This window comes from Callorhinus ursinus, unplaced genomic scaffold (assembly GCF_003265705.2).
Source record: "Callorhinus ursinus isolate GAN/ISIS: 27379988/994484 unplaced genomic scaffold, GSC_fseal_2.0 scaffold27, whole genome shotgun sequence".
NCBI classification, from domain to species: Eukaryota; Metazoa; Chordata; class Mammalia; order Carnivora; family Otariidae; genus Callorhinus; species Callorhinus ursinus.
Genome location: NW_027397089.1, coordinates 4,546,466 through 4,559,178, shown reverse-complemented (window position 1 = coordinate 4,559,178; position 12,713 = coordinate 4,546,466). Strand labels below are relative to the sequence as shown.

Sequence of the window (12,713 nt, the reverse complement as noted above, 5' to 3'; positions counted from 1 at the left end):
GATGGACTCCTGTCTCACGTTTAGGTCTTTCAACCATTTGGAGTCTATTTTTGTGTGTGGTGTAAGGAAATGGTCCAGTTTCATTCTTCTGCATGTGGCTGTCCAATTTTCCCAACACCATTTGTTGAAGAGACTGTCTTTTTGCCATTGGACATTCTTTCCTGCTTTGTCACAGTTTAGTTGACCATAGAGTTGAGGGTCCATTTCTGGGCTCTCGATTCTGTTCCATTGATCTATGTGTCTGTTTTTGTGCCAGTACCATACTGTCTTGATGATGACAGCTTTGCAATAGAGCTGGAAGTCCAGAATCGTGATGCCGCCAGCTTTGGTTTTCTTTTTCAACATTCCTCTGGCTGTTCGGGGTCTCTTTTGGTTCCATACAAATTTTAGGATTATTTGTTCCATTTCTTTGAAAAAAGTGGATGGTATCTTGATGGGGATTGCATTGAATGTGTAGATTGCTCTAGGTAGCATTGACATCTTCACAATGTTGGTTCTTCCAATCCATGAGCATGGAACGTTTTTCCATTTCTTTGTGTCTTCTTCAATTTCTTTCATGAGTATTTTATAGTTTTCTGAGTACAGATCCTTTGCCTCTTTGGTTAAATTTATTCCTAGGTATCTTATGGTTTTGGGTGCAATTGTGAATGGGATCGACTCCTTGATTTGTCTCTCTTCTGCCTTGTTGTTGGTGTATAGGAATGCCACTGATTTCTGTGCATTGATTTTATATCCCGCGACTTTACTGAATTCCTGTATGAGTTCTAGCAGTTTTGGGGTGGAGTCTTTTGGGTTTTCCACATACAGTATCATACCATCTGCAAAGAGTGAGAGTTTGACTATCTCTTTGCCGATTTGGATGCCTTTGATTTCTTTTTGTTGTCTGATTGCTGTGGCTAGGACTTCTAATACTATGTTGAATAGCAGTGGTGAGAGTGGACATCCCTGCCGCGTTCCTGACCTTAGGGGAAAAGCTCTCAGCTTTTCCCCATTGAGAATGATATTCGCTGTAGGTTTTTCATAGATGGCTTTTATGATATTGAGGTAGGTATCCTCTATCCCTATACTCTGAAGAGTTTTGATCAAGAAAGATGCTGTCCTTTGTCAAATGCTTTTTCTGCATCTATTGAGAGGATCCTATGATTCTTGTTCTTTCTTTTGTTAATGTATTGTATCACGTTGATTGATTTGCGGATGTTATACCAGCCTTGCAGCCCAGGGATAAATCCCACTTGGTCGGTGGTGAATAATCCTTTTAATGTACTGTTGGATCCTATTGGCTAGTATTTTGGTGAGAGTTTTTGCATCCATGTTCATCAAGGATATTGGTCTGTAATTCTCCTTTTTGATGGGGTCTTTGTCTGGTTTGGGGATCAAGGTAATGCTGGCCTCATAAAATGAGTTTGGAAGTTTTCCTTCCATTTCTATTGTTTGGAACCGTTTCAGGAGAATAGGTATTAATTCTTCTTTAAATGTCTGATAGAATTCCCCTGGGAAGCCATCTGGCCCTGGGCTTTTGTTTGTTGGGAGATTTTTGATGACTGCTTCAATTTCCTTAGTGGCTATAGGTCTGTTCAGGTTTTCTATTTCTTCCTGGTTCAATTTTGGTAGTTGATACATCTCTAGGAATGCACCCATTTCTTCCAGGTTATCTAATTTGCTGGCATAGAGTTGCTCATAATATGTTCTTATAATTGTTTGTATTTCTTTGGTGTTGGTTGTGATCTCCCCTCTTTCAGTCATGATTTTGTTGATTTGGGTCACTTCTCTTTTCTTTTTGATAAGTCTGGCCAGGGGTTTGTCAATCTTGTTAATTCTTTCCAAGAACCAGCTCCTAGTTTCGTTGATCTGTTCTACTGTTCTTTTGGTTTCTATTCCATTGATTTCTGCTCTGATCTTTATTATTTCTGTTCTCCTGCTGGGTTTAGGCTTTATTTGCTGTTCTTTCTCCAGCTCCTTTAGGTGTAGGGTTAGGTTGTGTATTTGAGACCTTTCTTGTTTCTTGAGAAAGGCTTGTCTTGCTATATACTTTCCTCTCAGGACTGCCTTTGCTGTATCCCAAAGATTTTGAACAGTTGTGTTTTCATTTTCATTGGTTTCCATGAATTTTTTAAATTCTTCTTTAATTTCCTGGTTGACCCATTCATTCTTTAGTAGGATGCTCTTTAGCCTCCATGTATTTGAGTTCTTTCCGACTTTCCTCTTGTGATTGAGTTCTAGTTTCAAAGCATGTGGTCTGAAAATATGCAGGGAATGATCCCAATCTTTTGGTACCGGTTGAGACCTGATTTGTGACCTAGGATGTGATCAATTCTGGAGAATGTTTCATGGGCACTAGAGAAGAAAGTGTATTCCATTGTTTGGGGATGGAATGTTCTGAATACGTCTGTGAAGTCCATTTGGTCCAGTGTGTCATGTAAAGTCTTTATTTCCTTGTTGATCTTTTGCTTAGATGATCTGTCCATTTCAGTGAGGGGGGTGTTAAAGTCCCCCACTATTATTGTATCGTTGTCAATGTGTTTCTTCGCTTTTGTTATTAATTGCCTTATATAATTGGCTGCTCCCATGTTCGGGCATAGATATTTACAATTGTTAGATCTTCTTGTTGGATAGACCCTTCAAGTAGGATATAGTGTCCTTCTTCATCTCTTATTACAGTCTTTGTTTTAAAATCTAATTTGTCTGATATAAGGATTGCCACCCCAGCTTTCTTTTGGTGTCCATGAGCGTGGTAAATGGTTTTCCACCCTGTCACTTTCAATGTGGGGGTGTCTTTGGGTCTAAAATGAGTCTCTTGCAGACAGCATATCGATGGGTCTTGTTTTTTAATCCAATCTGATAGCCTGTGTCTTTTGATTGGGGCATTGAGCCCATTTACATTCAGGGTAACTATTGAAAGGTATGAATTTAGTGCCATTGTATTGCCTGTAAGGTGACTGTTACTGTGTATTGTCTGTGTTCCTTTCTGATCTATGCTGCTTTTAGGCTCTCTCTTTGCTTTGAGGACCCCTTTCAATATTTCTTGGAGGGCTGGTTTTGTGTTTGCAAATTCCTTTAGTTTTTGTTTGTCCTGGAAGCTCTTTATCTCTCCTTCTATTTTCAATGACAGCCTAGCTGGATATAGTATTCTTGGCTGCATGTTTTTCTCGTTTAGTGCTCTGAAGATATCTTGCCAGTCCTTTCTGGCCTGCCAGGTCTCTGTGGATAGGTCTGTTGCCAATCTAATATTTCTACCATTGTAGGTTACATATCTCTTCTCCCAACCTGCTTTCAGGATTTTCTCTTTGTCTCTGAGACTCGTAAGTTTTACTATTAGATGTCTGGGTGTTGACCTATTATTATTGATTTTGAGAGGGGTTCTCTGTGCCTCCTGGATTTTGATGCCTGTTTCCTTCCCCACATTAGGGAAGTTCTCTGCTATAATTTGCTCCAATATACCTTCTGCCCCTCTCTCTCTTTCTTCTTCTTCTGGGATCCCAATTATTCTAATGTTGTTTCGTCTTATCGTATCCCTTATCTCTTGAATTCTGCCTTCGTGATCCTGTAGTTGTTTCTCTTTTTCTCAGCCTCTTTATTTTCCATCATTTGGTCTTCTATATCGCTGATTCTCTCTTCTGCCTCATTTATCATAGCAGTTAGTGCCCCCATTTTTGATTGTACCTCATCAATAGCCTTTTTGATTTCGACTTGGTTAGATTTTAGTTCTTTTATTTCTCCAGAAAGGGTTTCTCTAATAACTTCCACGCTTTTTTCAAGCCCAGCTAGTATCTTTAAAATCATGATTCTGAACTCTAGGTCTGACATCGTACTAATGTCCGTACTGAGTAGGTCCCTGGCTGACGGTATTACCTCTTGTTCTTTTTGCTGAGGTGATTTTTTTCGTCTTGTCATTTTGTCCAGAGGAGAATAGATGAATGAGAGAACAAAATGCTAACAGGTTAACAACGTCCCCAGCAAATATACTCTATACAAATCGGAAAAGACCTGAAACCAGGGGAAGAGAAAGGGAAAGAAAGAGAAAAAAAAAAAAGAAAAAAAAAGATAAAAACAAAAACAGAACAATAAAAAAAAGCAGAATATGATCAAATATGATCAGGCTAGTGCATAGATCAGTGCCACACACTAGATTTTGGGTGTATTTTGGTCTCTTAGAAAAAAGTGCCTCCTAAAATTTTAAAGGAAGAAAGGCATATATGTACAAAATAAGGGTCGATACAATGAAGGGATGGAAGATGACTGTAAAGATGAAAATTATAAAAGATTTTATAAAAGGAATTGATAAGTTGTTTGAAAAAAGAAAGAAGAAGAAATAAAAAAAAAAGAAAAAGGAGAGAATTAGATCAGGCAGGAGACTAGAACAAAGCCATACACTAGTGATTTAGGGTATATTTTGATCTGTTAGAAGAAACTGTATCTCAAAATTTTAAAGAGAGAACAACTTATATATATATGCCAAAAATAAGGGTAACTACTATGAAGGGATAAAATATGACTCTAAAAATGAAAAATAAAAAATGTTTTTTTAAAAAGGGATTGAAAAGATGTTGGTTGAAAAAGGGAAAAAGAAAAATAAAAAAAAAAACAGTTAAAAAATTAACTTTGCTGAACTAATGAATCATGGTAAAAAAAAAAGCCATGAATTCTATGTGCAGTATTCCCCTAGGACTGGAGTTCTCCCGTTCTCCTTGATCAGTAAACTTGGTCTTGGCTTGCTGGCTGTTCGGGCTGATCTTCTGGGGGAGGGGCCTGTTGCTGTTGTTTCCAACTGTTTTTGCTGGAGGCGGAATTGCCCCGCCCTTGTCCGGGCTAAGCAAGCTGCTCGGGTTTGCTCTCAGGAGCTTTTGTTCCCTGCAAGTTCTCGGTATAGCTTTGGAGGACCAGGGCGAAAATGGTGGCCTCCCAATCTCCGCCCGGAGGAGCTGAGAACTTGGGGCCCTGCTCCTCAGTGTGCCCCCAGAGAAAAGCAGTCACTCCCGTGTCCCTGGTCTCCGGCCGCACTCCGTGCTCACCCGGCCTGTGACCGAGTGTTGCTATCTCTGGCACCCGACCCCATGTGGAGTCTCCAAACCCAGCAGATCCCTGCGGTGTGTTCCTGCGCCGCTCTTCCCCGGGGAGGAAGGGGAGTCTCCCCGGATCTGCTGCTTGTTGGGTCCCTGCTGGAGAAGCAGTGGCCCGACTGGGCCGCGGATCACAGTTTATGGCAACCCCAAGCTGAGAGCCCGCGCCTCGGCTCGTCTCTGCAGCCGGCTTCCCCGCTCTGATACCTGGGAGCTCTGGCGCACTCAGGCACCCCTGGTCTTTCTGTGACCCCGAGGGTCCTGAGACCACACTGTCCCGCGAGGGTTCCACCCCCTGCTTAGCCACTGGAGCGACGTCCCTCAGCGGAGCCGACTTCTAAAAGTCCCGATTTTGTGCTTGCGGCTCTATCCCTTGCCAGAAGCGGCCGACGGAGGCCCCCTCCCCCGCCGTCTATCCTCCCGAATATCGCCTCGGATTCACTTCTCCGCACGTCCTACCTTCCAGTAAGTGGTCGCTTCTCTGTTCAGAGAGTTGTTGCTACTCTCCTCTTCGATCTCCTGTTGAGTTCGTAGGTGTTCAGAATGGTTTGATCCCTATCCAGCTGAATTCCTGAGACCAGACGAAATCCAGGTCTCCTACTCCTCTGCCATCTTGCTCCACCCCCCCTCATTTACCTCTTTTAACAGTCTTTGTTTTAAGGTCTATTTTGTCCAATATAAGTATTGTTACCCTGCCTTTGTTTTCACTTCTGTTTTCATAATAATTGTTTTTCCATCCCTTCACTTTCAGTCTTCATGTTTTAGGTCTGAAATAAGTCTCTTGTAGGCAGCATATAGATGGGTCTTGCTTTTTTATCCATTCAGTCACCCTGTCTTTTGATATGAACATTTAGTCCATTTATATTCAAAGTAATTATTGACAGGTATGTACTTACTGCTTTTTGTTACTTTACAGTTGTTTTTGAAGTTCTTCTCTATTCTTCTGCAGTTTTTCGCTTTCTTTTGTGTAATACTTGGATTCCTTTCTCTTTATTTTTTGCATACCTATTACTGGTTTTTGATTTGTGGTTTCCATTAGGTTTATATATAATATATGTATAGCTGTCTATGTTAAGCTTAGCATTGTAATATAAGTAACATAACTGATGGTCACTTCAGTTCAAACCCATTCTAAGAGCATTAAAGTTTTATTCTTCTCTCTTCCACATTTTAGGTATATCATGTCGCATTTTATATCCTTTTATTTTGTGAATCCCTTGACTGATTTTTGTAGATATACTTGATTTACTGCTGTTCTGCTTCCTATTTTTCTTACTCCTGCCTATGGTCTTTCCTTTCTGAAGAATCCCCTTTAATATTTCTTGTAAGGTTGGTTTAATAGTAATGAATTCCTTTAACTTGTGTTTTTGTAGGAAACTCTATCTCTCCTTCTATTCTGAGTGATAACTTTGCTAGATAGAGTATTCTTGGTTGCAGCCTTTTTCTCTTGGCACTTTGAATAAATCAGGCCATTCCCATCTGGCCTGCAAAGTTTCAGCTGAAAAACCAGCTGATAATCTTATGGGGTTTCCTTATATGTAACTCTTTTCTCTTGCTGCTTTTCAGATTCTCTCTTTATCACTACTTTTTGCCATTTTAATTACTGTGTGTCTTGGTGTGGACCTCCTTGGGTTGATTTTGTTGGGGGCTCTCTGTGCCTCCAGGATCTGAATAACTGTTTCCTTCCCCAGATTAGGGAGGTTTTCAGCTCTTAGTTCTTCAAATAAATTTTCTGCCCCCTTTTCTCTCTTCTGAGATCCCATAATGTGAATATTATTATGCTTGATGGTATCACTGAGTTCCCTTTATCTAGTCTCATTTTTTTTTTCTTTTTCCTGTTTGTCATGATTGACCTCCATCCATTAGTCTGTCCTCCAGGTCACTGATCTGTTCTTCTGATTTCTCTGGCCTTATTCCCTCTAGTGTATTTTTAATTTGTTATTGAGATCTTCATCTCCGATTGGTTGTCTTTTACGTTTTCTATCTCTTTGTTGAGGGTCTCACTGAGATTCTCCACTCTTTTCTCAAGTTCAATGAGTATTTTTATGATCATTCTTTAAATTCTCTATCAAGCGTATTATTTATTTCCGTCTCCTTAGCTCTTTCGCTGTGATTTTGTCCTGTTCTTTCATTTGGGATATATTCCACTGTGTCCTCATTTTGTCTAACTCTGGGTCTGTTTCTGGGTGTTAGTAAGGTTAGTTAAACCTCCTACTCTTGAAAGTAATATCCTTATGAAGAAGAGGTCCTGTAGTGCCCTGCAGTGCAGTGTCTCCTGTTCACCAGAACCTGGTGCTTTAGGGGTAACTCCCATGTGTGTTGCATGCACCCTATTATTATGGCTGAACTGCATTTGCTTTCAGTCATCAGCAATGGCTCTCTTTGTTGTGGGGAAGGTTTGGTCCCTATATTGTTAATGGGCCAGTCTGGGACTACCTTGGGCTTGAGTTGTCAGACCAGGCATTTGCCAGAGCTGTAGTAGCACCTAACTGTAGGGCACTCTCCCTATGTTGTCCCCTGAGAGATGTTCCCGGTGGGCAGGGCCTACAGTCAGACGGGATGTCTGCCCACAGCTACTGTTGTCACAACATTCTGACTGGTATGTGGCTTTCTTCCCCTCCCCTCAGGGCAGGAGTCATTTTGGGGTGGTGCTGGCCCCTGTTGGGGCTGCTTTCGTACTACCAAGCTTGTGGCACTGCTTTGGATAGACTTCTGAGCGTGGGTTGGAGGAATGGGTGCACTTGTTAGCAAAGCGAGGTGGAGAGTGTTCATGCTGTGCTGGGTCCTGCAGGTGTGCATGTTATCTAGACTAGGGGCCAGGTGAGAGAAATGGTGCCTGCAAGCTTTTTTGTTCTTGGAGAAATCTAAAGATCCCTGCCCCTCCAGCACACATCCTGAGATTAGTAAATATAGCTTCCTGTACACCCTGGACATTTATTTGTTAAACTGCTGCTTCTATGCCATATCTCAGTGGGGTTGTTTGCTATGCTCATTAAGCGTGGGGACTCCGTTTCCTCTTGCCCTCCTGCTCTCTGAGCTGAGCCTGCTGGTTTTTAAAGTTTCCAATGTTGAGCCCCATTGACTGTAAAAACTTACAAAGTCCCTCTGGTTTTCAAAGGCAAATGTTATGGGGATTAGTCTTCCCGTTGCGGGTCCCCCATGCCTGGGGTGTCTGGCATGGAGTCTGTTAGTCTTTATCCATGCCTGAGGTGTCCTTCTCTCCCATGATCAGTTTTGAGGGGCAGTTTGGATTCCAACTGCATCTTGCCCTTCCTACTCTCTTTGAAGTGGCCTCTTCTCTATATTTAGCAGCAGAGAGTCTGTTCCGCCAGTCTTTGGGTTGTTTTCTCAGTTATTTACACTGATGTGGGTTTTATCTAGGTGTAGCCATGGGAGTAGGTGAGCTAAGGATCTTTCTACTCTGCCATCTTCCCTGAAAGTCCCCATTCCACTCAACTTAGGCTGTCATTAGATTAGAAGTCAATCAGAAAATGGCTCTATTTCCAGCACCTTTTTTATTTTCCTTCAAGGTCCTGATGTGGCTTTAATGACCTTTGCTTTTTCAGAGCATTTGTCTTTCTCATTGGGACACCACGATTTATGAGATAGGCCCTAGCTCCCAACCACTCTCCACTCTAGCTTCTCCTAATGAACGCTTCTTACCCTCCCAAGCCAACAGCTACCTTGCTCCACCTCCCCCCAAAATCAAGAAAACATACTGATGGATTTTTTTTTAAGATTTTATTTATTTATTTGAGAGAGAGAGAGAATGAGAGATAGAAAGCACGAGAGGGAGAAGCAGACTCCCTGAGCAGGAAGCCCGATGTGGGACTCGATCCCAGGACTCCAGGATCATGACCTGAGCCAAAGGCAGTTGCTTAACCAACTGAGCCACCCAGGCGCCCCTGATGGATTTTGATCACCTGCTTAAAGCACCACCACATTTTAGAAAACATTTCAGACAGAGGTTCAGAATCCTGGGAATCAGTCCGTGTTTTATTTTACAGTACATTCATATAAGTTCCTGCATTTCCAAGGTAACCAGATCACATTCAGGTTAGCACTGCTGGTAACAAAATTATACAACTACCCTGGCTTCAAAAACAAGATAGGATGATACACATTAACATCTCTTTCCCTTTAATACTGCAGAAGACAATACCTCACAAAAATAAAATCACATGCCTTTTACAATCCAGTGTGAAGGCATATTATTTATGTTAAAATAAACCATTTTGGACATGGGGAGAATAAGAAGAGTTTCAAAGCTTAAGATATCTAAAATGTCCCCCAGAGCCATCTTTCTCTTCTGCCAGCTGGTACATTCAATAACAATGCCTTGGGAGGAGGGACAGAGGAAAGCAAGGGATCCTTTAACTCTGAAACTCATGGCTTCTTAGGCTACTTCTGTAAAAACTACTTAAATAACCTAAACTTCTAAAAAGAGTTAATATTAACAAGGGATGGTAATATAGGAAGCACCTGGAGAAAATTCCTCCAGTCACTGAGGGGAAATATAAGCTGCAGACATTTCACAAAAACAGAAAACTGTATCACATCCAGTAATACATTAGGTTTTGAAAATACACTTTCACTTTACTGTATGAAACACTATGATCCATGTTTTAGTCTTGAATTTGTTCAGAAAAACAGCCATAACCTCCATCTGCTATATTTCCTATAGGCATCATTACCATCCAAGAGGGCAGCTGACCAACATCCCAACCCGTGAAAAATATAACAAGCTGAACTTAGCTATAATAAAGGCTAGAATGAATTAGGTAGGAGAAAATTCAGATGTGTGAAAAGTAGAAGTTAAATTCATTTGGCTCTTTATCCTAGATAAAAAATTTTGTTAGAAAATGTTTTGGACCCAGGTCCAATACAGCTGGAATGATACATTGTTGAAAATGCAAGCCCCTATCTGGAAAGACCACGTGCTTATGTAGCACCCTTCTCCTAAGGGTTCAATGTGCTTTAGTATAATTATCAATTCATTACATAATTAAGTACATGATTCAGAATACACTCGGACTTACTGTTAATTCCAGTGACTAAAGAGTTCCTGCCACTTGCTGCCAAGAAACTTTTGAGTCCTGAACTTACCACGTTAAAAATGAAATTCATATTCATATTTGCTGACTCCAAAAAAATACCACCTCTTTCAGGGCTCAAAAATATGATGGAAGAGGGAATAAGACACTAATTAGGAAAGCCACAAAACATCTGATGAAAAACCAGAGCCAGTGCATATTTTACAACCCCTGAAGACAGCCCCCAGCAGCAGGGTGAGCGAGGCGAGCGGTGATGTTTTTGAAACCAGAGTGACTTGTAGCTAACTGCCTAACAGTAAATTCACATAGTAAAATGCAGAATAAGTCAACATATAGCCAAGGTTTACATTATATCTAGAAATATGTTTTATGCTTTAAAAAAAATTGCAATGCACTCCAAAAAAATTTTTCAGATAATTCATGTACAACAGAAGGCACTGTTATCCGCATAAATCCACTGATTCTGCATGGCAAAAACCTGAGACGTGCAATTCAATTCAGTCCTCTAAAACCACCTTGGTCATTCATCCTTTGGAGAATATGATTTGTCCTCTTCAGTCCACTGATTTTGTTTTCCTTGAATTTCATACATTACAGTAGCTGCTGAGAATATATATTTCGGGGGGAGAAAGTTCAAAGCGGAAGAGGCAGTGGATAAAAGTGCTGCCTAATGCCAGAGTTAACCGGCACAGCCCACTCTGTCCCTCCCCTTGATCTTCACATTCCCCTGGTGAAGTAAAATGTAGTGATGACATTTGGTAGACTGATGTTCCCTCTTTCAGTTGTTGCTGGGCACAGTCCCAAAGTTAAATGCGGAGAGAACTCCTTTGTTTTCAAAGGTGAAGCCTCCCTGTTGTTCAATCTTCTTCTTTGCCTCTAGCATTCGCCAAGAGAAGGGGGGGGGGGAGAAGAGTATTTAAGGTGACAAAGTTGGAAATAACCTCAAATGAGCTTCATTTCTTTATACTTAGCATTGTGAAGACATGTGACTCATGATATTAGCTATTCTGCCCAACTGAGCATTCGCCTTTTGTTTCAATTCTAGTGTACTTAACAACATACAGTGTTATATTAGTTTCAGGTGTACCATATAGTGATTTAACTCTTCCATATATTACTCAGTGCTCATCAAGATAAGTGTACTCCTAAACCCTTTCACCTATTTCCCGTTCCCCCCACCCACCTCCCTTCTAGTAACTAACCATCTGTTTGGTCTCTATAGTTAAGAATAGTTAAGAGTCAGTTTTTTGGTTTGTCTCTCTTGTTTTCCCCTTTGTTCATTTGTTTTGTTTCTTAAATTCCACAGAGGAGTGAGATCATATGGTATTTGTCTCTATCTGACTGGCTTATTTGCTTAGCATTATACTCTCTAGATCCATCCATACTGTTACAAATGACAGGATTTCATTCTTATTTATAGCTGAATAATATTCCATTGTGTGTACACACACACACACACACACACACACACACACACACCATCTTCTTTATCCATTCATCTACCGAAAGACACCTGGGCTGTTTCCAAAATGTGGCTATTGTATATAATGCTGCAATAAACATAGGGGTACATCTATCTCTTCAAATTAGTATTTTTGTATTCTTTGGGTAAATGCCCAGTACTGCAATTACTGGATCACATGGTAGTTCTATTTTTAACTTTTTGGGGAACCTCCATACTGTCTTCCACAGTGGAATTTTGAAATTCCAAATTTCTAATTTGCATTTCTTTCAAAAGTGTACAAGGGTTCCTTTCTCTACACATCCTCACCAGCACTTGTTCCTTGTTTGTTGATTTTCTGACAGGTGTAAGATGATATTTCATTGTGGTTTTGATTTGCATTTCTCTATGATGAGTGATGTTGAGCATATTTTCACGTGTCTGTTGGCCATCTGTATGTCTTTAGACAAATGTCTATTCGTGTCTTCTGCCCATTTTTTAATTGGATTGTTTTTTGGCTGTTGAGTTGTATAAATTCTTTATACATTTTGGATACTAACCCCTTATTGGACTGTCATTTGCAAATCTCTTCTCCCATTCCATAGTTTCTTTTAGTTTTGTTGGTTGTTTCCTTTACTGTACAGAAGCTTTTCACTATGATGTAGTCCCAACAGTTTATTTTGTTTTTGTTTCCCTACCTCAGGAGACCTATCTAAAAAGATGTTGTTATGGCTGATGTCAGAGAAATTACTGCCTTTGCTCTCTTCTAGCAGTTTAAGGTTCCAGAGCTCACATTTATGTCCTTAATCCATTTTGAGTTTATTTTTGTGTATGGTTTAAGAAAATGGTTGGGTTTTCCCAAAACCACTGTTGAAAGACTCTTTTCCATTGCATATTCTTGCCTCCTTTGTCATATATTAATTACCATATAATTGTGGGTCCATTTCTACACTCTCTGTTCTGTTCCACTGATCTGTGTGTCTATTTTTGTGCCAGTACCATACTGTCTTGATGATTACAGCTTTGTAGTATACCTTGAAATCTGGAATTGTGATACCTCCAGTTTTGTTCTTTTTCAAGACTGCTTTGACTACTTGGGAGTCTTTTGTGGTTTTATACAAATTTTAAGATTGTTTTTCCTAGTTCTGTGAAAAATGCTGA

At 40.4% G+C, this 12,713-nt stretch overlaps 1 protein-coding gene across 1 annotated transcript in view; it reads right to left on the bottom strand.

The window, feature by feature from the left end:
* Nucleotides 1-9,025: 9,025 nt before the first annotated feature.
* Nucleotides 9,026-12,713, bottom strand: part of IPO8 (importin 8) — a 71,757-nt gene continuing 68,069 nt past the window's right edge. Inside the window, exon 25 of the mRNA XM_025879751.2 lies at nucleotides 9,026-10,987. Coding sequence (XP_025735536.1) covers nucleotides 10,890-10,987 — 98 coding nt within the window. The 3' untranslated portion in view covers nucleotides 9,026-10,889. The remainder of the gene's footprint in view (nucleotides 10,988-12,713) is intronic.